This window comes from Mirounga angustirostris, unplaced genomic scaffold (assembly GCF_029215605.1).
Source record: "Mirounga angustirostris isolate CCGP_5_RB_7025 unplaced genomic scaffold, mMirAng1.0.hap1 SCAF_1, whole genome shotgun sequence".
NCBI classification, from domain to species: Eukaryota; Metazoa; Chordata; class Mammalia; order Carnivora; family Phocidae; genus Mirounga; species Mirounga angustirostris.
In genome coordinates this window covers 164514444-164540620 of record NW_026991709.1, presented here as the reverse complement: position 1 = coordinate 164540620, position 26177 = coordinate 164514444, and the positions used below count along the sequence as shown (strand labels likewise).

At 51.7% G+C, this 26177-nt stretch overlaps 1 protein-coding gene across 1 annotated transcript in view; it reads right to left on the bottom strand.

Moving 5' to 3' along the window:
* ATP2B2 (ATPase plasma membrane Ca2+ transporting 2) overlaps nucleotides 1-26177 on the bottom strand; it is a 203895-nt gene that overhangs the window by 120066 nt on the left and 57652 nt on the right. Inside the window, exon 2 of the mRNA XM_054504605.2 lies at nucleotides 128-645. Coding sequence (XP_054360580.1) covers nucleotides 128-326 — 199 coding nt within the window. The 5' untranslated portion in view covers nucleotides 327-645. The remainder of the gene's footprint in view (nucleotides 1-127; nucleotides 646-26177) is intronic.

Genomic DNA, 26177 nt, shown 5'->3' with positions numbered 1-26177 from the left:
GAATGCAATGTTGTGGTCCCATGATTAAGCCCAGATGAGGGGGTTCCTGGGTCCTGGGGAAGGGAGGCCAGGGGCTGGGTGGCTGGATCCCAAATCCAAGCACTGTGTTCAAATCTTCCACACCTACCTTCGACAGGTGAGGTTTTGAGGCGCCGGCAGATGGCTTCAGTGTCCCCATAAGTCTCCTTGATCTTGACCACAGCCTCGGTGCCCCGTAGCTCCATGAGGGAGCGGAGCTCCTCCATTGTGCACCCGAACTCGCCCCCATGGCTTGACTCATTTCTTTGGTTTTTGGAGTAAAAATCGCTGTTGGTCATGTCACCCATGTTTGCTCCAGTCCCTGCTCGGGGTGGGCCCGAGAGTCAGCACTGGACCAGAGGCTGCTGGGCGACGGCTCCACGTGGCTGTCCTTAGCACAACCTCACTGGATGACTGTGACTCCTGGTGGCCGACTTTGGGTCCCAGGGGGAGGGGGCGGCCGAGGTGGGCTGGCGACTGCGGTGGTGAGCTCCAAGGGGTGTCCCTGGGCACGGGGCAACGTCCAGGGGCCGGAGGGGCTCAGGGCTGTAGACCCAGGAGTCTCCATTCAGTGGGGCCCATGCTGCTCCCTGGAGCTGGTATCTACATGGTCAGGGGCGGTGGCTCCTGTGGGGGCAAGCACAGAGTGGTGACAAGGGTCAGGCACTGGAGGACTCATGGGACAGAGGCTCGGGAGGGCCCAGGCTGCATTTGCTTGTACACCACACAGACCACCCCAAATAACACCCCCTACATATACACATACCCTAACACAGGTGTTTCCTACAATACCCCATAACACACCAGCTCACACTGTAAATCTAAATATACTGGAGCCCACCTGGGCATTCTATAATATGCCACCCCTGAGGCACAGCCTGGTGTACCCCCAAAACACACCCTAACCCCCTAATTGTCTATTGTGCTATTTAACACACGGACTTCATGACATGCGCCCTGGTGTACACACACCCTCTGACATACACAACTCAGGGTGCTCCGCAACACCCAACCTGCCTACTTTTAGGCAATCCCACCGCCATACACACACACTAATACATGAGTCCCACTTCACACACACCCTGGTGGACAGCCCCCTTCCTGCCATAAATACAACCCCACGTAGCCACAATTCTAGGAATACATCTTCACATTCCCACCCCCTCTCCTCAAAAATACCTGTGCTCACAGTCTTGTTTACACACACACTAGGCTCTCACAATCTGGAGCACAACCCCACCCTGTAAGTAATAGCCCCAGCCTCCCCAGCATATATGCTTCCTCCATCCACGCCACCTACATCTGCTGTGGTCCCCACTCTAGTTTCACAGGCATGGGAATGGGAGAAAGCTGCATACCCTCACCCGCAGTCTCCAACCACAGGAACCAAGGCCCTTGGCCTGGCCAGAGGAATCAGCTCATGCATATTCACCGGGACATCACTGAGCAACCCCCCTCCCCCCGCTTGGCCCCCAGCATGAGCTGGGGTCCGTGGAGCCCTCACCTGTGGGCCCCCACAGTTCAGCACCACAGATAGCAGCTAGGACATCCCTCAGGGAGCCCAGGAAGAGGAGAAGAGAGCAGCGGCTTTTCCCTGCCTGCCGGCCCAGCCGCCCTTGCAGAAGTGTGGCATCTGCAGGGCTGCCAGGAGAGAATCCAATCCACCCCGACACCCAACACCGGTGGCCAAGGTCCCTGGCAAGCGTTGGGTGACAAAGGGCCTCTGCTGAGCTTGGCTGGGCCTGGCATGGGGACTGGCCCCACCCAGGAGGCATAGACAGCTGGCCATCCTAGGTCTGGGACAGTAAGGGGGAAGGGGTAAGGGGAGGAAGATGGGATTGAGCCCCCGACCCAGCTCCAACTCCTTCCCCTTGTCCCCTGCCCCATCTCTTTGCTTCACCAACCTTTCCTCTTGCAAAAAAGTGCTGGAGGCATTTTAGAGTCAATTTCATTTTCCTAGTAAGGAACCAGAAGCTCAGAGAGGGAAAGGAACTTGTCCAGAGCCACACAGAGCTAGCTAGAGTGGAGGGAATCCAGAGGTGGGCTGGTCTCTGGACTCTCAGCCTGGTGCTTTCCCCCCTTCCCCTAGGGGGTGCTCCCTCTTTACTCTCTGAAGAGCAGAGGCTGGTGGGTGAACCGTGCCTAATGGCAGTGAACAAGATAGGCTCTTGAGTCAGAGCAACCTGGGTTCAAATCCAAGTCCTCCCAAATCCTGGCTCTAGGACCCTGGGCAAGCCCCTCCCTTCATTTTTCCAAGGCTTTGTTTCCTCATCTGTAAAATAATAATCACTGTCCCCTGTCCCTTTGCTACCTCCCAATTTATTGGGAAATAATTATAAACCATGTTCAAATTCACTGTGTTTCCACCTGGGTTATGGGGCTTCCCAGCCATGGGTCAGCAGCTTCTGGAGCCACAGGAGAAACCTTTCATGACTTACAGGAGGGCACCTTTACTCAAGGATGCAGTAGGAGGCCTTATTCTTACACTGGGAGCAACAAGTATCTTATAGAGTGGTCCTGATGCTGCAAGCAGAGACACAAGACACCAGAGAAAGAGTGTGCTTGGGGGTCCCACCCCAGTCCTGTAGGAACATGCATGGTCCTTGGCAATCTGAGCATGTACCACCCCCAGAACCCATGAGTTTTGACCCCAGCAGTGCATCCCTATGAGAAGCAAATGAGGCAGGGACCAAGGATGCCTGTGTAGAGATGTCATAAAGGTTAACTGCAGGGGCTCTAGAAACTACAGTCTCTGGGTTCAAATTCTAGCCCCTCCATCTACCAGTAGAATGGGAAGCAAAGCAGTTTTAGTTTCATCTTATAAAAAAGGCAGAGGGAATAACAGTATCTACTTCATAGGTATTATGAGGCTTAAATGAGTTATTTCATGTAAAATATTTAGAACCAAACCAAGCACATGGTAAGCACTCAGTAATTATTGTGATTATTACCAATCCATATAAGCACTTTATGAGATAGGTAGTCTGGTTATTCCCATATAACAACATGAGGAAGCTGAGGCCAAGAGATGTGAAGCAACATTCCAAGGTCACATAGCTAGTGAGTGCCAGAGCTGGGATTTGAACTCAGGCAGTCTGAATCCAGAACCACACCCTTAATCAGGACACTTTGCTGCCTTCCCTTGTGAATCTCTCTCATGGGGTTCTTAGGATGGGTAAATGAACTGCCATATGTGAACGAAAGTGCTTTGCAAACCACAAGGGATTTTCTAAACCCGAGGTGCTGTTTTTGATCTGTCCCCCTGTTACCTGCGGCATGTCTTACAGGCACTGATAATTACATCTCTGGCAGCACGAGTTATGAGAATTGTTAGGAGTAATTACATTTACAATGACAATAGTAGGCATGAGTTAATGGGCTACTGGAGATTTTAACTATGGTGTTAAGATGAACAATGATCCTCAACCATCTATCTACCTATCTACCCATTCATCCATCCATCCATCCATCCATCCATCCATCCATCCATCCATCCATCCATCCAATCATCCATTCAGTAATTGTGTTTTGGGCACCTACTCTGTGCTAGGCACTGGATGATCCAGACATTGTTCCTGCTCCTGCCCTCCAGAAGCTGATGGTGGGGAGGAGGGACAATTGAATGAGTGACATCTATAACATGAATGAGTTTACCATGATGGGAAGTGACAGTTGCTATAGCTGTCCAGAGTAGGAAGATCTGATCTGGCCCAGGGTATCAGGACATATTTTTCCTCTCAGTATGAGTAGGGAATATTTCTTTCCCATGTAGGTTAAGCAGGACTTAAGCCAAAGGATGAACAGAAAATAAACTCAAATATGCAACTGTCTGTTACGAAAGGGCATAGTAAAAGGTGCAGGAAGGGACCTGTATGTATGGAGGGATGCAATTCTGGGATAACAAAATTAGTTAAAATTCAGAAGTCTGCCTCTGTAGGTGATTAATCTTTAACTTCCTTTTTTGAAAACAAAACAAACAAAACAAAACAAAACTTCCTTCTTTGAGATTTCCCATCACAGCTACCTCTTCTGATGCGGCCCTTCCCCCACCCCCTCGTCCCCTGCTCCTGCCTCCCATGCATGCATGAGACCTGCACGCATGAGACCACCCCTGTTCTGGGCATCTTGGTTGGTCCTAACTTGCAGAGCTCACTTTGGTACTTGACCTGGCTGTGGGATTTGCTTGATTTGAGAGTATGAATCCACTGACACAGAAGCATCTGTGGGATGCCACACAAATGATCTTCTGGCAGGCAGAACTGAAGACCTCCTAGCTTGTACAGAATTCACAACTATGGACTGAAAACTCCGTAGTTGCCCCATATCTGTCACAGAGCGCTCTCTACTACCTGCACCTTCCCCACCCTGACAATGGCCTGTCCTGCTCAGCAGTGTGCTTTCCTTGGAAGCCTTCCCTGACCACCCAGGACTGTGTAAATGCTCCCAACTCTGGAAGCCTCTGGTATCATCCTGCACTTCATACTTTATTGCTTGGACCCACTTCATGTCTCTCTTCCTCAAGAGCCAGAGAGCTCTGTGTGGGCAGTAGCCATGTCTATTTTGTACCTATGGGGCCTGACACTCAGAAAGCACTCGATAAGTGCTTGGTGAATGGATGGATCAGCCCTTGCGTCATCTGTCCCTGGGAGGTATGAGTTTAGATAAGTCCTTGAACCTTAGTTTCCCCATCTATCAAATGGAATAGTGATTCTTATTCCATCGATGTTACAGGTTTGTTGGGGTCTGGAAAGATATCAGAATCAGTAGTTATATTTTTTTTCTTTGAGATACACCCCCACTCTCCACTCCCCAGTTTCTCTTTGGTATAATGAGACATGGGTGTGAGGCTAAAGCTGGAGCAGGCAGCCGTCTCCTTAGCCAAAGCCCACCAGACTCTGATTTTCTTGCTGCCTCACTCAAATACCACATGAGCCACCACTCTATAGCTGAGAGATTCAATGAGCTGTGTGACCTTGGAGAAGTCACCTAGGCTCACTGGGCCTCGTCTGCAAAGTGGAGTGGATCTACCTGTCTTACAGGTTGTGGTGAGGACTCAGGGATACCCTGTGTGAGGGCTCTGGGTGAGGCTCCGGGCCTGGAACGGACACTCTAGAACACTGGCTTCTGTACCTCTGCCTGGCCCCTCTCCCACCCCATTACTAGCAAGTGCGCCTCTCCCATGGTTGTGATGAGATTTGTTTGCAGCCAGCATTCAACTTGGCACAGTCACCTCTGCCCAAAACAGTGGGCACACAGGCTGGTAGGGACTGAATGTGTCCCCTCAAATTCATAGGTAGAAGCCCTCATCCTTGGGCACCTGGGTGGCTCAGTTGGTTAAGTGACTGCCTTCGGCTCAGGTCATGATCCTGGAGTCCCTGGATCGAGTCCCGCATCGGGCTCCCTGCTCGGCAGGGAGTCTGCTTCTGCCTCTGACCCTCCCCCCTCTCATGTGCTCTCTCTCATTCTCTCTCTCAAATAAATAAATAAAATCTTAAAAAAAAAAAAAAAAAGAAGCCCTCATCCTCAATGTGACGGTATTAGGAGGTGGGGCCTTTGGGAGGGGCTTAGGTCATGAGGGTGGAGCCCTCCTGAAGGGGATTAGTGCTCTTCGGAGGAGACAGGAGAGAAATCATCTTTCTCAGCCACGCGAGGACACAGCAAGAAGATAGCCATCTGTAAGTCAGGAAGAGGGCTCTCATTAGGAACTGAATCTGCCAGTACCTCAATCTTGGATTTCCCAGCCTCCAGACATGTGAGAAACAAATTTCTGTCATTTAAGCCACTCTGTTCTATGGTATTCTGTTATAGCAGCCTGAGCTAACTGAGACATCGGCCCGTGCAGGGTGTATAGCCAGGGTCCAGAGAGGTTGAGCAACATATCAGGGGACACACAGTCAATTGGGGTCAGAGCCCACTGAAAAGCCCTCTCTGTTTTCCAAGCTCCAGCTGCGTGACCTTGATGAAGCTCCTTTTCTTCCTGGGCCTCAGTTTCCCCATGTGGGAAGTGAAGGAATTGGACGTGGTCTCTGGGGTCCTTTTAGGCTGTGATGCGGCAAGCCCTTCAGAATCCAGGAGAAGGTTCTGATAATATTAGATTTATGCATTTTGGTTTCATCTTATTAGCATTTAAATGACTGTATTGTTACATTTCAATGACTCAAGAATAGGTTAGGGACGCCTTAATAAAAAGTCTTTGCCAGGAGGGATGCTGGCAGAGGAAGGAGCAATGTTTTTTTGGAGTTAATTTAACAAAGAAAGAATCTATCTTTTGAAGGAAGGATTAAAAAAACCCCACCAAAACCCTAAACCAACAGCTTTTTCAATCCCAACTGAAGGATGGGAGCTGGGACAACTACAAATGAAATATGTGCTAAAAATAACTTTCGGATGCAGAACCCTTCTGTTTTAAGATGTGCTGAATTTAAATGCCACCTTAATATGTATTTTTAAAGTTCCCTTTTCCTCTGACTTGTCAGTAGTACCAGTGACAGATGTGAAGGACACAGGTCCCATTTGGAGATCTTGGGTGATGCCTGGTGCCACCATTTGATAGTTTTGTGGCTTGGGCAAGGCTCCTAATGCCTCCCTGTGCCTCAATTTCCTCCTCCCTGAACAGAGTCAACTGGACAGCCTACTTCCTAGGGTTTTGTGAGGACGAATCAAGATAGAGCTTAGCCCACTTCCTGGCACAGAGGAAGAACTTGGTAAATGGTAACTGTTCTTACAATGCTCTTCACTTACTCCCTGCCTCTGTCCTCTGCTCACCCATGTTGTCCCCCACACTGCTGTCCTTAGCTCAGAACTCAGACCAACTGTACCATAGTCACAATGCCACTACTCTGAAGGCTGGGGAGTGTCCTAGCTTGTGTGGCACAACATATAAGGCAGTCAGCCGCCCCTCTGCTCTGGTCCCAACTAGCTAGCTCCCTTGGGGCAGGAGCTTTTCTTTCCTCTCCTGGATGTAAATTCTGGCCTTTTGGTAGGGCCTCCCTGCGCCAGTGATGGGAACCCTCCTCCTTGGTGCTGATCCAGGGAAATGCGTGAACTCAGCCAGGCAGCTGGGGGCAGAGGAACAACTGCTTTTCCTTCAGCCCCACCTGGAGAGTCATAGTCCCTCTGGGAGAGGGAATGTCCTTTATGTGTGTGCATGTATATGAGAAGGAGAGAGCCTGATCGATCTGGAGTGACTATGGGAGTGTGGGTGTGCATGTCAGTGTGAGTATGCAGGGTCAGCGTGAGTGTGTTATGGTGGACATTCAGCACAGCCAGTACGTAGTCTGGGGGCACACCTGAGTCAGAAGGAATGTGAAAATGGCGGTGTTGGGTTGGGCCCGGAAGTGATTTTATGTGCATGTGTGTGTGTGTGTTAGGGGGTCCCTGTGATGTGTCAGAAGATGTGTGCTTGGTGTAAGTGACCCTGAAGGACATGGCTTGCTGTACAGGTCTACTGGAGTAAATCAGCATGAGTGTATGTCTGTGAGTGTGAGGCAGAGATGTCTGTATCCATGTCTGTCTGTCAGTGTGCAAGCCCCATGGTATGTGTGTGTGTGTGTGCATGCACTCAGGGGTATACTTCAAAGTTGACAATGACAATTTCAGCTTGGAATTTCACAGTTGGGGAGAGAGAATGAAGAAAAAGGAAGGGAATTGAAAATGAATACCTCAGAAGCGAATTTAGTGCTATTTTTAGAAAACTCCTATCCTGTTAACCAGAAAAGGAAAATCTGAAAAAAAAAAAAAAATCCCACAGAAACAGCTACGCATCAGCTTTGAAGGCTCAGATGACAGAATCAGGGCCAGGGGGTGGGCAGTTAGGGATCTAGGATTTCTTGCATAGCTTCTCACCCTCCTGTCTGGCCTGAGGGAGGGTCAGTTCAGCTCTTAGCTGCCCACCAGGGTCAACTCCCTGCATTATCCCCTGTTCTCCAGAGGAGCTGTCAATGGTAGACGGAAAACCCCATTTCTGGTCATATAAGCTCCTCATGTACTCACTCATCCACCCTCCCACTCATCCACCCTTCCATCCATCTATCCATCCAGCCATCCATTCTTCAGCTGTCCACCCATCTGTCTATCTATCTCTCCAACCTTCCATCTGTCCATCCTTCTACCCACCCAATAAACCTGAGGAGGTGCATCTCAGGCCCTGTCCTGGGCACTGGGGTTCTGAGGAGAGCAAAGGAGGTGCTCAGACCCCCCCTCCTGCCATTTTAGATCTGCTCACTCTGCCACAAAGAGCCCCAGTAACCCCATGATCAGAATCTGCAGGCTGAGTCGAACGATTCCTTACAACTTTTGTTTCAGATTTTGGGATGATGTAACCCAAATGGCACTTGCCAGATCTTCTGGGTTCCAATCTTGGCTTGACCATCACTATTAACAGTGACTACTAGCAAAAGCTTCCATGGGCTGTGTGGTGTCACTGTCCCTACCTTACAGGTGAGAAGCTGGGGCTCAGAGATGTTAGAGATAGCCAAGGCTATCTGGATAGGATCTGGCATAGTTGAAATTTGCCTGTTCAAGTCCAAAGCCTCTGTTTTTTTCTCTGTGTCCCATTGCCTTTTACCAATTCACAGTATGGCCTTGGACCAGTGCTTTTTCCCTTGTGCCCCAGTTTCCTTTTCTATAAAGTAAGTGGGTAGGTTGGACAGATGCTCAGTCTCAAAGGGCCAATTTAGCGCCACCCAGTTATATGCCAAGTCCTGCTTGGGTGGAGACAAAAGGAAAGAGAAATTCCCTGGAACCGGGGAGTCACAAGCTGATCAAATTCATCTGCTACCTCTGACATCTCCTGCCCCACCTTGGGCCTCTACACAGCAGTGTCTGCCTTTCAAGATTTGTATCCTTTATGTGCTCCTTGTTTAGAATTCTTCCCTTTATTTTTTTAAGAGATTTTATTTATTTATTTGACAGAGAGAGACACAGCAAGAGAGGGAACACAAGCAGGGGGAGTGGGAGAGGGAGAAGCAGGCTTCCTGCTGAGCAGGGAGCCTGATGCAGGGCTTGATCCCAGGACCCTGAGCCACTCAGGCACCCCTAGAATTCTTCCCTTTAAAAAAAACCTGTGAGAGTTTTCTGATGAAGCTAAAACAGGAAAGTCACTAGCAGATGGAAGCAAGAAAGCCTAGATAAGGCAGAAAAATGTTAGGTGAGATTTGGGCTGCAAGAGGGGACATGCAGTGAGAAGGTTGGGGATGGAAGCTCTGCCTTGGATAGATCAGCTGCTTTGGAGAGTGTTCTCTGGGTTCAGCCAAATGCTTTGGCCACCTCCCCAGCCTCATCTGTCACCCTGCACAGCTCCCCTGACAGATACATTGAACTCCTTAAGGCCCTTTTTGCAACCCTGACTGCTTCCACTCTCTAGATCCTAACTGGCTATAGTGACACTGTCCTCTCCTGTTTTTATCTGCCTCCTTCCCTCCCACCCCCTGCTCTGTTCCCATGCATTACAAGCAGAGGCCTGAAGGACAAAAAAAAAAAAAATCATAATAACAACAACACTTAGATCATACCTACTACATGCCAAGCACTGTTCTATGCACTTAATGTTTGTTATCTCATTTAGTCCTTCATACGCTGGCACTGGCGGAGAAAACAGAAAAAGAGACTACAGTTATTGGTGTAAGGTCCTTGGGTAGGGGGTGGCAGAGCGAGATCTCAAACATATATACACTGACACTCTTGAGCATGTCCCTCTCACTAACACCCCTCTCTCCATCAGACCAGGCTCCTGCCCTTTTCTCTGGCTTCCTATAGTGAAGCACAGGGTTTTGCTTGTTCAGTGCTCTGGCCACACACAACAGATCACTGGCTGGTTGGTGAGTCTTCAGGCTTTACCTCTGACTGTGGAGCAATGGGGCCCAGGGAGCTGTCTCTGGGGATGAAGTGCTGATGGATGGACAGAGGTGGGTGCTGCAGAGGGATTGAGCGGCTGAGGTCAGGAAACCTGAGAACCCCAGGCCCCCTCTCTCCAGCAGGCTGACCAGCAGAGGCCGGGCATGAGTGCTGTCTATGTGGTCATGGTGCTGACAGCCCCTCCCCCCCACCCCAGGGATGGACAAAGAGGCAGGCACTGAAGAACTGGCTCCACTGGGAGCTGTCCCTAAGGCAATGGTGCTGACTGCAGATTTGGGGTGGGGTTTAAGGACCACGTGACAAGGAGCTGTCCATGTGTTGTGGTGCTGACAAAGCAAAGGGCTCCACGTGCCCCTAGGAGCTATCCAGGACTGTAGTGCTGACCAATAGAGTGTGGGATTGGGGAGCTTGAGGTTCTGGGTGTGGGTGGAGTGGGGAGGGCATAGGGTTTTTTTCCATGAGTTCTGTGAGCAGGCATGGGGAGGTGACTCCAGTGATTTGGTGCTGATGCGTAAAGCCAGGTTCTCAGGCAATGGGGTGTCCTGAGACAGGCCTGAGCCAATAAAATGATACTGTGCAAAGGGCCACTCGGGGGCCATTTATGTGCACATGCAGAAGACCCACCTTGGCTCATCAGTGCCATCTGCCACTGATGGCAGAAATCTTAGCATTAGTGATCCATTCATTTGCATTGTGCAGTCTTCCACCTCTGGTTCCTTCTGGGACCATATTTAAGTGGTGGCATCTCAGTCTGACTTTGTTAAATTTTTTCTTCTGCAGAGCATGGTATTCATCCACAGACATGCCAGGGGATGAGTCTAAGTTGGGAGATTACTGAATAGTTGCGTGAGTCCTTTGGGGTCCGGATCAGAGAATAAGGAAACTAAAGCTAGGAAGAAAGTCATTCTATGTGGCCTGAGAATGCGAGGCCAGGAGACAGAACTAATGGAGAGGGGTGAAAAAATCAGAAAGAAGGACTTCTGGATTCAAAGGACGAGGGGAGTCAGAATGATGTAGGCGCCGGCAGGGACTGGTATATGTGTGGGTGTGTGTGTGGGGGGTGTTTTTAAGATTCTATGTCTCACTACTGTGACCAGTCTTCTAGGCTGGAGCAGAGCTGCTCCGGTTTGGTGACTGTGCACTCACTGGCTTCCTTGCCTCAGCCCAGGTTATCTCCCTTGGAGTCTCCCTGGTAGAGAGCTAGAGATCACTGACTTGGCCTCAGAACTGAAGGAGGTGGATCAAAAGGCCAGGAAGCCAGAGGAGCAGTTGAGAGAAGGAGCTGCCTCCCCCATGGCCAAGGTTTCCCCTCCTTCCTCTTCTGATAAAGGCTTCTCTGGGTGGAGCTTGGGGACCCCAGAACAGGGCCCAAGTGCAGTTCCCTCAGGGCCACCTGTGTTGGCATCACTTCAGGGCACAGATCCCTAGCCCTAAGCCTGCAAAAATGAGTTAGGCTGGTGGTGGAGTCACACTGCCCTAGCACTTTGGGGTTCTCATGTCAGCCCCTCTTTCAGCTCTCTTCCTCTTGTAGCCAACATTGCCCCAGTTCTGGGTTCCAGAATCCTGCCCTCGTCTTGTGGCCCAGCCTCCAGCTCAAAATCACTCCTGGTTTCTGTCTCTGCCCTTCCAAATGCTACTTCCTGTTAGGTGGCTTCTGGGGACAACTCCTACAAGCCAACTCCAGTGCCCTTTTCAGTCTTCAAACCCTTGCCATGCTGATGGCCCTCACCCATTCTTCCCAAACTCCTATGGCTTCTGTGACCAATTCTGCCTAGGGGTCTGCATGACTTCTCTGTTTTGGGCCAACTATAGACTGTAGCCTTTTCCTATGGTCTTGCTCTTGACCCTGTTAATGAACCACTCTCCCTGGGCAATACCACCTACCTGGTATCAACTTTCATCCTAATATAAGTAGTTCCCAAACCTACATTTCCACCCTGCCCTTTCTCCCAAGCTCTAGAACCAACCTTCTTTGACTGCCAAATGTATCCTCTGAAGACCCTTCTGGTCTTCAGATTCCCCTAATGTTCTCATCCTTCTGTGAACCCTGAGTCATTTGTGACATCTAAAGCATCTTCCCAGGTCCCAGAATTGACTATCAGGGTCACCCTTGACTCTTGACCAACCAGGTGCCCAGACCCAGGGAGCAGTGGGGTCAGGGATCAGGCTCCTTCCTCTTCCTTGCCACCAGGGTTCCTGACCCTAGTTCAAGGTCCTCATCCACAGCCTCCCAACTGGCCTCTCACTCCCCCTCCTTCAGTCTCCCCCAAATGATGCTGGTGATGACTTTCATTTACTGAGCTGCTTCCATATTTTAGGAGTTGTGCTGGCTCTGAATGTATATATCCCACAATAACCCCGGAAGTAGGCGTTATTATGCCTATTTTACAGATGGGAAACTAAGGCTCAGAGAGGTGAAATAACATCATGCCCAAGGTCACACAGCTAAGGAGTGGCAGAACCAGGAATAGAATTGGGACCTGTCTGTCTCTAAAACCACCATAAGATGTTGCCTCTTGGATCTGAGCACACCACTCTCTGGATTAAAAACCATTGCTGGGTCCTGGTGCCTATTCTTTTTAAAGATTTATTTATTTATTTTACAGAGAGAGAGCGTGAATGGGGGAGGGGCAAAGGGAGAGGGGGGAGAGACTGAGAAGCAGACCCCTCGCCGAGCCCAGGGCCCTACTCAGGGCTTGATCTCATGACCCCAAGATCATGACCTGAGCTGAAATCAAGAGTCAGATGCTCAAATGACTGAGCCACCCAGGCGTCCCTACTGGTACCTATTTTAAAAAACATATTTATGACCATGGCATCCAGGATCCTGCCTGATTGGCTTGGAGCCAGCTTCCCTGACCTCTGATCTAAGTGGACTCTTTGCATTTCCTGAACAAATAATGCATGTTCCTGCCTCCCACCCTTTGCAAACACTGTACCCTCTATCCTGGTTTGTCTGCACCTGCTTTTCCATTAATCCAAATCTTCGTCTTCAGGGCTCAGCCCCTATGGCAACTTCTTCATGAAGTTCTCTCCAAATCTTCTGCTTCAAATTTCAGCCCCCTTACCTCTGCCAGCCCATCACTTGCAGTTTGTTCCTTGACTTCGTACTCTCTATCCTTCGTGCTCTCTATCCTCTATCTTGGGGTGGGTTTTGCCAGCTTGCCTCCCTTGCTAGACCATGAACTCTCTGAGAACAGGGTCTCTCCAGCTCCCAGCACAAGACTAATCTCCACGAATGCTGGCTCCACTACTGAGAAATCAGTCTGACTATGAAAAGACACTGGGACAATGAATCTTAGAATGCAGGCTGCATTTGAAAAGTGGAAACTGGTCAGCCAGATGGTAGGGAGAGCTGATGCTGAATGCATCCAGACAGCATGCCACAGCCTTACAGGCATCAAATTGGCATATCCGCAGCTAAACCCTATGAAATAGCTGTTACCAGCATCCCATTTTACAGATGAGCAAACAGAGGCTATGCCAGGTTAAGGAGGTTGCCCAGGGTCACATACCTGTTGGATCTAAACTCAGGAAATCTGCCGTCAGAGTCCCTGCTAACAATCAACAGCCCAACTCCTTCCTGCAGTGACTCAGAAGCCCTGGGTAGTGGTGGCTCAGGCAGTGGGACACATTGAAGTGTTTGGGTTCTGGATTATACTGGTCAAGCCCGAGTTCTCTCCCACACCAGTGTTAGGTCTCACAGAGGATCCCTGTTGTCTGGCCATTCTCCACACAAAGCTGGAGGTTAGGGAGAAGGTCAGGGTAGAGCATCCAGAATCTGCCAGGAGGTAGGCCTGGGGACCATGTGGGGTGCATGGGGGCACTGGACACCCCTCTATGCTGAGCTTTTCCTCTATGTTGGCTGCTCTGGCTCCAGAGCCACTCCACTGGCAGCCCCAGACCCCAGCTCCCAAAATCCCACACCCTGAGGGCCTGCAGAATCTCTTTGGCTCCTGTATCCAGCAGGCCAGCATGCTGATTAGTGACCGTCCCAGCCGGCCATCTCTGCAGCTCTTCCCCTGACTTGGCATGGCTGTCCTGGCCACTGCAGAGATGAACAGAATCTGCCGGCACCTTGAACAGATGGTGCCACTTCTAAAAATAATGCTGCACCACGCTCCCCGAGCAGCCTAGTCCCAGTGACAGAAGGGGGTGCAGGTGGGGGTGGGGGCTGCTAGCTGCACTCACCAACCATCTGCATGGGGACAGATGCAAATGCAACCTCCCGGGGGACACAGGCCCAGGGGACCCCAGCCTCACTGAAGTTGCGCAGAGTTACAGGCCTACTGCCGATGCTCCGAGCCCTGAAATGAAAGTAAGCAAGGCCATGGCAGGTGTGTATAGCTTGGCTTCCCTCTATCCCCATCATTGCAGCTGCCCCAGCAGCCCTACCTGCACATGTCGCATGGCTGGAATCCCTACCTGAAATGTCCTCTCTTCCTTGCCTGTTGCATCCTACCCCATGTCTGGGTCCCTAGATCCACAATCTCTGGGGCCATTTCCTCTTGGGAATTTCCTCCTGCCCCCAAATCTCCTTCCTTCTATGGATTCTTTTTTTCTAAAGATTTTATTTATTTATTTGAGAGAGAGAGAGAGAGATAGCGAGAGAGAGCATAAACAGGGAGGAGAGGGAGAAGCAGGCTCCCTGTGATCAGGGAGCCCGATATGGGGCTCGATCCCAGGACCCTGAGATCATGACCTGAGCAGAAGGTAGACGCCTAATCGACTGTGCCACCCAGGCACTCCCTTCTATGGATTCTTAAGCCACTTTTCATTTGACTCATACTTAGTAGGGTCAGAATCCCTCTGGAGCTTAGAATCAGGGAGATGTGGGTTAGAACCCTCACTTTGCCATCACTGAGTAACTGTGGGTAAACCAAAGCAGCTCTCTGGCCTCAGTTGTTGCATCTCTAAAATGGAGATGATAATTACCCCCACCTTACAGGGTTGTTGGGAAGATAATGTGAGTTCATGCAGGGCACAGGGCTCAGCCCAGAGCCTGGCCAGTGAGGGACACACAATCAACTAGAGTGAGAATGATTTCCACATGGGGAAATGGAGGCCCTGAGGTGAAAGGTACCGCCCAAGGCCACAAAACAGGTGCTGGCCCGATCTGGGCTCAGGCCTACGGCCTCACCCTCCTGAGCCATTCCTTTGATTCCGAGGATGCTCCAGGGATGAGTCTCACCTTCATTCTTGGGCAGGATTTTCCCTGAATGCCAGTCCCTTCTCCAATCCCAAGAGCTGGCCTGGAGGCCTAAAGGACCTCCTGAAGCCTCCCCATTTTTTGCCCTAAGCCTCCTCTTGCTTGAGCCCTGGCCCATTCCCTCTAGCTTCTCAAGAAGGTTCAAGCCCATCAGAAAGTTAAAGAGCTCAAAAGCCAAAGTACTTCCAAGGCCCCAGGAGACCCCAATCCTTGGACCCTCAAGGTATCCACATCCAACAGACCCCCCACAATGGCCTATAAAGGCTCTCCTCCCTCTGCTTTTCTAGGCTTACCATCTGCTCTCCTCCTTCCAGGTCTGGTGATGGGGCAACTTGTAGGGGCTGGGGGCGGTGTTCTGCCTGCTTCCCTCTCCTCCAGTGAGGCATGGCCCAGCCCTTCTATCACCTTATTCTGCCTTTCAAAGGTCCTTCTCTAGCCACTTCTGCTCTTCCTTTCTCTCCTGGGGTTCTTAATGGCTCTGAGGATCTTCCTGAAGAGGAAGGGGATCCAAGGGGGCTCTTCCAGGCCTGGATTCTAGGCCTCATGTAGTCTCTGAGGCCTCTGTGTGGGGTGTAAAGCAAGGGAGTTGGGTTTGGGTTTCAGATGCAGTTAGAAGCTAGGTTCAAGTCTTATACAACTCCAGGTTAAGGGGTCTTTCTCCAGCCCACCCCACTCACTCCCTGCTTCTCTAGATATTTCAGTCCCTGACACCCCTGCTTTGCAATGCCCAAATGAGGGCTTCTGCTACCCTGGCCTCCTTGTTACAAGGGACTGACAAGGACAGAGCTGCCACCTTCCCCTCTCCAGGGTCAGACCTGGCATGAAATGGGTGCAAAGCTATTTGCAAAGCTTGACAGAAGAGCGAGAAGAGGCTCTGATTCCCTGAGCTTACTTGAATCCAGAAACCAGAAGGGACTTAAGAAGTCAAAATCCCTGATGTTCAAGCCCCTTTATAATACCTGTGCTAAGTCCTGCCTGTGCTTGCATGCCTCTCTTGACAGGGGGCTTACTCCCTTATTCCATGATAATCTGTGCCAGTGTTGGTGGTTACAAAGTTTTTTAGGTTGACCTGAAATTTTCTTCTTACTATTTTTAGTTTTATAGTTAATGGGCATTTTCTAACTCACACAGAATAACCCAGCTCCCTCTTCTTTACTGGAAGTTCATGACCATGAGTGCATAGATGTGTGTGTGTGTGTGTGTGTGTGTATGTGTGTATGCATGGCTATGCAATCAGGCATGCATGTATAGATGTGTGTCTGTGTCAGAGCAGGGTGGAGAATGCGTGTGGTTGCATATGGAATGTGTATAAGCCTGCTCGAGCATATCTGAGCAGGGGATGTGTTGAGGTGTGCAAAAAGTATATATTTCAGAAATAAGACTCTAGACTGTGTGTGTGTAGTCGGGTTTTGTGAAGCCATGGGTCATGGCAAAGAGTTTTATTACTTTCTTGAGACTATCTTAGTCTCCCAGTTTGGGAGGTGGGTGGGTAGCAAGAGAGGGTACCCACAGAGGCTCCAGAACAGAATAGAAATCCAACCTGTAGCAGATGCCTTGACACTGTCTCTGGGGCTGTCTACAGGGTGGCCCTGAAATTTGAACCCCCAAACCATGCCACAGATGACTTCAGCTCTCAGGGAACTCCGCCATTAGGGTTCACCCTGAACAAAGTGACGATGATGACAAAATGGCATTTTATAAGAGTGTTCATAAAATGCTCTTCAGTTTGAAGTTCATAAAGAACCCATTGATTATTTCCATTTCCCAAGTAGGAAACTGAGGCTACAGAGATTCAGGGGCCTGTGGTGGGTCCTATAGAGAATGATATCTCCAGAGTGCAATCTGTGGGCTCAGGATCCTGCAAGAACATGTAACTCCAGGGCTGGTCACCCTGCCATGGGTGGATAGGTCTTGGGCACGCCTGGCTAGATAGGTCTGCCATTATCCACACTGCTCAACTGTCTTCTCTCTTTGGGTCTCGGTTTCTCCATCTGTAAAATGAGAAGGTCAGACTAGATGGCTTCTAAGAGACCTGCACGTGCTGACTTGTGATAAGTCCTGGACCCTGGATCAGGCCCAGGGAAGAGGACCTCTCTGGCTCCTAACACCCCCAACCCTGATGGGCATGGGTTTACGTTTGGATCAGCCAGAGTCACCTTCTGGACACTGAGACATCTATGGGGGGAGAATTTCTTGTTTTAATAATAAAAAAGCAACTCAGAGCTGCCTTGTGGACCACCAGCCATGCCTTACCACAAGCTGTTCCCTCCCTTATTGCTCCTCTGCCTGGTGGACTCCTATTCACCCTACAAGGCCTAGCTCAGAAGGCTCCTCCTCAATGAATCCTATGCTGGTCCCATTCTCCAGACAGAGTCAACTGATCGATCCATGAGGCTTGACTGTTCATGCCCTCGAGGGCAGGGGACTGTGCCATCCATCTTCAGGTCCTCAGTGAACCTGACAAACAGAGTTGGTGCCTAACAGAAGTTTGTCGAGTGGTTCTAGGAACCCATAGTTTGACCTCAGGAACTGAGAGAGAGAGAGAGTAAGATCGCCTGGGTCTTGGATTTATCTACTTCAACAAATGCTTGCGTTTGAATACAAAAGCAGAGAGCATGCATTGAGTACCTACTGTGTACTCAGCACTGGCCTCCAGGAAGGATGGAAGCTATGACTGATCTAGGAAACAAGATAACATTTCCAGCAGGGAGGTGGCCACAGTCATAACTGCAAGTGAGGGGCAGTAAGAGTAATAAAAATAATTCAAAGAACAACTAAGTTTTATTACTACCAAGTGTCACTCCTTACATTCAGATTTTCCACCCATGATCTTGCTCATACCTGTAACAGCCTCTGCAGTAGATGCTCTTATTTTCTTCATTTTACAGATATGGAAACTGAGGTTTGCAAGGTGGGGTGACTGGCCACGGTCACATCAAGGTCAGAGTCCCAAGGCTGTGCTCTTGATGTTGGCACTCAACAGATTTCTAGACCCAGACCTGCATAAATAGAGCTGCCATGTGGTGGGGACACCAGAGGAGAGAAATGTAGTCTTCTGGGGGGACTGAGAAAGCCACTGTGGTCCTCCTATCCAAGGTGGAGGAATAGTGACGGGCATCCAAGGGGGCTGGGGGCTGGGAGGAGGTTCTCAGGATTTTGCCATCTTTGGCATACACTGCTGGCAGGTGCGAGGCGGGGGCTTTGGCTGACCTGGCAGGCTGGGTGTGAGGGGTGGGAAGCAGATGGCAGCCCCTTCCTGAGTTTGGAAGAAGTCAAGAGTGAAATCCTGGAGCCGTCAGCCTGGCCACATCACCTGCTGTTAGAAATGGCCCCCAGGCAAGAGGGCTGGCGGCCACCCAACATGGTTTTGCTGATGAGCCTTAGGCCCGGGGAGGCAGGGCCATCAGCCCAGCCCTTTTCTATGGGTAGCATGCCTATGCTGATGTAACTAGGATGGTTATTAGAAGGTGTTCTTCACAGTTTGGCCCTTTTTGTCTTGCCTGTGACCCTGGGGCAGAGGGAGCAGGGTGCCCATTCTATGTTACTTATGTTATTTATTTTTTTAGAGAGGGATTGGGGGGAGGGGCAGAGGCAGAGGGAGAGAGGGAATCTCAAGCAGACTCCCCATTGAGCGCAGAGTCAGATATGGGGCTCAATCTTACAACCCTGAGATCATGACCTGAGCCGAAATCAAGAATCAGACGCTTAGCCAACTGAGCCACCCAGGTGCCCCAGGGAGCCCATTTTAAAGACAAGGAGATTGAGGCTACGGTGAGGCAAGTGGGGCACCTAGGGTGCACAATGCAAGGAGGTGCTGACTCTCAGGTTCCTATAAATTCCGAATCCCCACCCCGCCGCCAGTTGTCTGCCCGGGTATTTAAGTTCACCATGATTACCCCTACACCTGCCTTCCCCAGTCCCACCCTAAACATGGGTCAGAGACTGAAAAGCTACAAAGAGATTCCAAACCCATTCTGGTAACTTTGTGGATGAAACAGCCACAAAAGATCCTAAGGAATACTTGGAATTGTAAAAGATGTTTAAAGTCAATATCTCTGCTCTCAGTGCCCCGAGCAGCAAAGGATTCCAAGGGAAACAGTTCATTTCTCACGTCTGCTCTTTTGGCAAACTTTTGCTGAGGGTCCACTACGTGCCAGGTCCTATGAGATACAATGTGAATAGAGGGGAACCAGACCCAGCCCTGTTCTCAAAAAGCTTTGCCTCCTTCCCTCCCTGTGTGGTACAGTGTCTATGCTTTGTACCCATTTAATAAAAACGATCACAATAATCTGACATTTACAGAGCATTTTTCTACGTGCCAAGCATCGGCACATTTGTAGATGTCATCTCATTGGATCCACACCACAACTCTATGAGGCAGGTATTGTTACCCCATTTTGCAGAAAAGAAAACTGGGGCAGAGAGGTGAAGTTGCCTGAGGTAACCCAAGCAAGACGCAGTAGAGCTGAGATGAATGCTCAGTAAAATACGTCTTGGGTGAATGAATGAAAACGGGAGAGGGCAAACAGGTTATCATCCAGGTAAACATGAGGGTGATAGGATTTGTTAAGTGTGGCATGAAAAGAGCCCCGGGAGCTCCAGGAGGTGGCGTCAGGCTTCCCAGGGATAGTGCTAGGAGAGGGTCAGGGAATTCTGCATGCTTTTGGGCACACTTGGGCTGCAGGCTTCCAGGAAGAGGGTGACAGTGGCAGCTGCCTGTCAGTTAGCAGTGCAAGGAGGCTCCGATTTCTCAGTCTCTGAGCCTGACCACGTGCCCCACCTATAAAAATATCCCAGGCCGGTGGCCCCCTTTACTCTGAGAGAGTGGGCTCAGAGACAGGCTGGACCTGGGCAGATAGGAGGGGAAGAGGAGGTCCCCTCTGGGCTGGCCCAGGCAAGGGCCCCTGCCCAGAGCCCTCCCACTCCCTGGCTGTCCAGGGATGGGCCTCCGGGCTTCGGGGAGGGGGCTGCCGCTGGACACCCTGACACCCAAGCCTCCCAAGATGGCACCTTGGTTGCCAGGCAACTGTGCAGCTCAAGTTTCGGGCGTCGAGGACAGGGCCCGGGTGAGGGTGTCAGTAAATAATAATAGATACAGCCCAGCCCAGTGGGGCTGCTCGAGATATAGCGATCTCAGATGCGGGCAGGGCCTCAGTGGTCTTGCTGTCATTCCGCAGATGGGGAGACAGACCTGGGAGGGAAGGGGCGTGGCCTGACATGACCAGGTGGTGGCGAAGGAGCAGGGGCTTCTCTGTCGGGAAGGTTGGAAGAGAAGTGACAGTTCAGAAAGCGATGGCAAGTTCAGGCGCCACGTGCAGGACACTGGCTTTGTGCCCAGCGCTGTGCCAACAGCTCTTCCCACCGAGGCCCAGCTCATCCTGAAAACAGCACAGTGACGTGTAGATGCTGACTTCATGCCCATTTTATAGATGGGGAAACTGAGGCTCAGAGAGATTGTGCAACCTGCTTCAGATCATTTAGCTGGTGAATGGCAGAGGCCGGATAGGAACCCAGGTCAGTGTGACTCAGAAGTCTGTAAGATCCACCCTGGCCCTGCACTGGCCCCAGCGACAAAAAGGGTATGAGTGAGGACTGAAGGACCTCATAGCTGGTAGTCTTTGATCTCTTCAGCAACCTCCTCTTCAGCAAGGGGAGGAGTATTACGCTTCCGGTCTCAACACTGAGGATGCTGCCCTCGGAGGGTTAAGTGGTGGTCCCCAGGTGACCTAAGCAGTAGGTGGGGATGTGGGATTTGAATCCACATCTCTCTTGCGTTAAGTCCTGGGCTGACCCGCTGTGCCCAGTTCACTGGCAGAGGCCTGGGGCAGTGCCCCTCTGCCAGGCCTCCCAGGGTCAGACATCTCTGCCCCATGTCCCCTAGCAGGGTGAGATTTCTGGGGGACAGGACCCCACTCCCCAGCCCCCAAGAGAGCCAGCAAGCCCCAGCATAGAGCAGTGACCTTTGATTCCAGGCCATTGGACCTCTTCCTGGGTTGCCCACACCCCCACCTCCCGCAACCTGAGCCTGCTAGGGACATGCAGGTTACCATGGTGACAGCACATCAGATACTGACCTGGGGACCCGCTGGCAGCACAGGGGAGGGGCCGGCCTTGCCTCAGAGGGATGGCTGGAGGGGTGGAGGACAGGGGGCCTGGGGTGCTCTGCGGTGGCCGTGGTTGCTCTGTGGGCCAGGCCAGACACAAGCTGCTATTTATAATTCTGCTGAATGGGCCCAGTGACCCGACCTGCTGTCTGACCGCCCGGGGAGCCCAGCAGCTGCACGGAGGGGAGGACACTGCTCAGGGACTTCCTCCTGGCCCTCAGCTCTGACACGGGGGTGAGGGAAGGTGGGGGTGGGGTGGGGGGGAAGGATAGGACCCTTCCCTCCATCCCCCACAATCTGCATTAGTCTCAGCATCCACCCCTCTGGCCAATCCTGCCCTCCTCCCTGTGTTCTGGGTCAGGCTGGGCCAGGATGTATGTGTTGGGTGGGGGGCTGGTGGTGCTGGAGCCTGGGCTCTGGTCTTACAGGGGCAGAGAGAGGCTGTTCTGGGGTGCCTCTTACAGGAGGGAGGGAGAGGAGGGAGGGGGGAGGGAAAGAGAAAGGGGAGAAAGAGAAGCTATAAGACAGAGGGAACTTGAGAGCCAGGGGTGGGAGGGAGAAGGAGAGGAAAGGAGGGGGAGGAGGGAGAGAGAGAAGAGGGGGAGGAAGGTAGATAGAAAGAGGGAGGAGGAGAGGGATGGAGAGAGGGAAAGAGAAGGAAGGAGGGACAGGGATAGAGCAAAAAGAGCCAGAGGAATTGGAGGAAAGGCACGGAGACTGAAGCAGACACTCAGGCAGAGGAAGAGGGAGGGACAGAGCCCTTTCGCCCTGGAGGTCAAGCCACTGGTCCAGAAGCCAAAATGCAAACGTGACTCCGGTCACAGGGTAGCTCAGGGGCCTGTGAGCAGGAGGAGAATGGGCTATCCCGGGTGCCTGAGCTGGCCACCCAGCCCCCTTGGCCAGGGCCGGTGCTCTGGCCCTGGCCTCCCGCCTTCAGCCCCTCTTGCCACCTGGGGGCACAGGGCAGTGCAAAGACTGCTCCAAGGTCACGGGAACCTGGCCAGGAAAGGCACAGTGGTGGCTCCTGGGGCTTGCTGGGCTGTCCGCCCTCGGATCCGGGGTATTTTGGGAGCTGAGCAGCCAGAACACACCTCCCTCCTCTCTTGTTCCTGGGCCAGTGGCTGCTGACTCAAAATATTCTCTCAAGGAAACTGTCTCCCCCAAATCCAATGTCACTTCTTCTAAGAGGCCTTCCTGACTCTCCCCAGACTTAATGCTCTGCTCACACAGGGCCTGGCTTGGAACTTCAGCTCAGTCCTTGTCCCAGGGAACCACGGACAGAGCTATGTGCCCATCTCCCCCATCAGACTGTGAGCTTCAGGACAGGGGAGGGCTGATTTCCTGGCACCACATGTGATGTTTGCCACTCACGGTCTTACTAAGTAGACCCACAACCCTGAAGTAGCAGTATCGGCCCCTGTTTATTGAGCACTTATGAGGTCCCGAGAACTCTCCATGCACCATCTCCTTCTTTGACATCTCAGGACCCCTATGTGTAGGCTTTGTTAGCTGGCCCTAATTTACCAAGGATAAGCTACATGGTTTAGCCAAGGTCTCAGTTGGGCAGCTGTTGAAGCAAGACCTGACCTGAGGCAGTCTGATTCCAGACCCCAATCCCGTGACCACCACACATACAGCCTCCCCAGCTCCAATGATCGCTTCCACTTCTCTGACTCTGGTTTAGAACTCTCTATGGCTCCCCAGTGCCTCTCCAGTGAAACCCAAACATCCCGCCTGGTGCTAGTGCCCGTCCTCTGTGTGCCCTTCTGCTGGCTGGTCAGGTCTCATTCTCCCTCCCATGATCTGCTTCTAGGGCCCCTTCTGCTGTTCCTGGGTTTATTCACTCCACAGCTATTTAAGCAAGCCCTATTGTGTGTCTGGGGCACTGTGCTTGCTCTGCTGGGAAAGATGGACCGTGCAAAGTGCTATGAAGAGAATACGGCACTTTGACCAGCTGCCTGGGGACCTATTTCACCAGGTGGATGTGCAGAGAGCTGGGGTCAGTGTGTTTCAGGCCGAAGGAACAGCACAGGCAAAGGCCTGGAGGTGGGAAGGGGCTGGGTGTGCTTTTAATGATCCAAAGAGGGCCAGCGTGGCTGGGGCTTGCTTGTGAGTGAGTGGCAGTGAGCAGAGGCGAGCTCAGAGGTGGGCAGTGCAAAGCTCAGATTCCTTGAGGAATCTGGATTTGACTCCAGGTGCAGAGGGATGTCTCTAAAGAACTTTAGGCAGCAGACTAGCACAGAGTTGTTTGTTTAAAGATCCATCATCCACTGGAGAATGGACTGTCAGGGGGTGAGAGGGAGAGTGGGAGAAAGGCAGCTACTGCGTCACCCAGGAGAGTGTGGACAGGGTGGCCGTGGTGTTGAGGAGGCGTGGGTGGGTGGGAGTTAGGAAGCAGAACCAAGAGGGTGAGCCAGGGCCCGGGGCTGGCGGGAAGGCATGGATGATAAAGGCTCTGCCTTCAGCAGCAGGGTGGATGATGGTGGTGCCACTTCCTGGGATGGGAAGTCGGGGAGGGAACGGGTTTTGGGGGTGGGTGGACATGATCAAGAATCCCGTTTTGGACTTGTTAACTTTGAGATGCTTGTGAGAAATCCAAGTAGAGATGCCAAGTGGCCAGTTGGATGATGAGTTGGAGGTGCAGAAGAGAGGCTCTGGCTAAAGATATAAATATGGGAATCAGCAGCTTAAGGATGGTATTTAAAGCCATAGGATAGGGTGAGATCATCGAAAGGGAGAGAGAGAGAAGTAAGGGAAGGGAAGAGGCTCAGAGTTGAGCCCCCAGCGTTTTAGAGGTCAAGCAGAGAGAGAGAATGCAGCCACACTGGCCAGCCTGATCAGGTGGCTTTCTGATGTTCTCAGGACAGGGTTCAAAATCTGGAGCCTCACACACAGGCCCTGTCTCCTTCTCCAGTCTCATGTCCTCCGGTCCCTTCCTTGTACCCTTCCTTACAATTGTGATAAACCCCTTTGTGAGCTTCCACACCTCCAGGCATCTGCCCAGTTAGCTGCCCCTGCCCGAAGTGCCCTCCTATAGGCAAAGGCTACTTCCAACTTTTGCTCTTCTGAAGCTTTCTCTAACCTCCTCGGCAGATTTGCAACACCCATCTCTGCTTCTATGGCCTTCTGGGTACACCACACTGTCACTGCCTTCCCGGGAGCTCCTTGGGGGAGGCGGCTGATCCACCTGTGCTCCTGGGCCCAGCACATCCGTGGCTCACAGTGAGCCCTCATGCACTCAGCGTCTGTCCCCCTGTCACCCACTAGTCTGAAGTGCACCATCAGATCTGGGGTGGGCTGAGAACGTAGACTTCATCACTTCTAGTTTGAGCCTGGGCTGCCACTCTGAACAGACTCAGAGAGGGAGCTTAACCGAGGGAGGAGGTGTGTGGGCATGAGAATGAGGGGTGGCCACACTGGGCATTTGCTGGGCCTCCCACCTGCCACTGCAACAAGAGGAGAAAAAAGTAAAAAGAAAAAAGCAGAGAAAAAAGGGCAACCAAGTTCATCTTCCCTCACTCCTGCCCCATGCTCATGACATGAGTCATGAATAGGAAATCAAAGAGCTCACTGGGGAGCAGGGGACCTGACCTGAAGGGGTCATGTCAAAGCTCCTGCATCCCCCCCAATTACTTTTATTCGGTCTTATGCTGGATGTCACCACCTGCAGGCTCCTGCTGAAAAGGCCCTCTAGCTGGGGGGACTGGAGAGGGGCAACTTGTCCATCTATGAAGCACCTACTAGGTGTTGGACTCCCTGCATTTGGTCAAGGGCACAGACTGAGGTTAGGCAGGCCTGCATTCGATTCCAGCTCTGCTACTGGCCACATGGCCTTGGGCAGGTCACTGGCTTGCTCTGGGCCTCAATGTCTTCATCTGTGAGATGGGGCTATTTACACATGACTCTTAGGAATTGGGGAAGGTGATGTGCAACAGAGCCTGTGAAATGCAGAGCATGGTGCCATTTTACAGACAGGGAAACTGAGGCTCAGAGAGGCCCAGATCACAGTGCTAGCATGGACAGAGCTGATATCTAAGAGCACTTCTTCCTCCGAAGCCAAAGGCCCTTCCAGTCGGCAATGCCCCATGCATACACTCTTATTTTTTTAAGAAAGGGAGGAGGGCATGAGGGGCAGAGAGAGAATCTTAAGCAGGCTCCACACCCAGGGCAGAGCACAATGTGGGGCTCGATTTCACAACACTGAGATCATGACCTGGGCTGAAATCCAGAGTCAGACGCTTAACTGACTGAGCCACCCAGGCACCCCCACCCCCATGCATACACTCTTATCATTCATATGGTTGATCCTGGGGTCTTGGGTTGGTCTCTGGGTATTCAAAGATGATTCAGACATGAGCTCTACCCTCTGAGGAACAGGGCCTCCCACCACTGACTGCTTCAGTCAGAGAAGCTAAGGGTGGGGACTCCCGACTATACAGGAGAAGAAGGGGAGTTTGGGAATTCCAAGCTCACAGGCCCAGTTACTTCTTTCAGGACAAGGCAGGCAGCTTGGGTTACCCCTCTGAGACTCAGTTTTTCCACCTGCAAAACTGGCACAATCCTATCTCGCCTGGGAGATAACCAGAGGGCAAAGCAGGAAGACACTTTGGGTGGCCTCAGTGCTATTACGGGGAGCCCCAACCATTCTGTCTTTAGCTGAGGCCCATGTAAAGGCCCATTGTAGAGGTTTGTGTAGATTCACATTTTTCTGCCAAGGAAGCCTGTGACTTTCACCAGCTGCTCCAAGGACCCCATCGCTCCACAAAGACTAAGCATCACTGTCGAGCAGGACCAAGTGAACTCCCTGCTTTCCAGTGAATGCTGTGTAGAAACAGCACCGAGGTGGTAGAGCCAGGAAACGCAGGGGCCCGGGGATGGTTAGAGAGAGCAAGGTTCAAGGCTGGAACCCCTTGCCTAGAGACCCTCAGTAAAGCAAGGCCACTTGAAAATCACTTCTCACGCCACAGCTTTCCAATGGTCTAGTGGCTCCG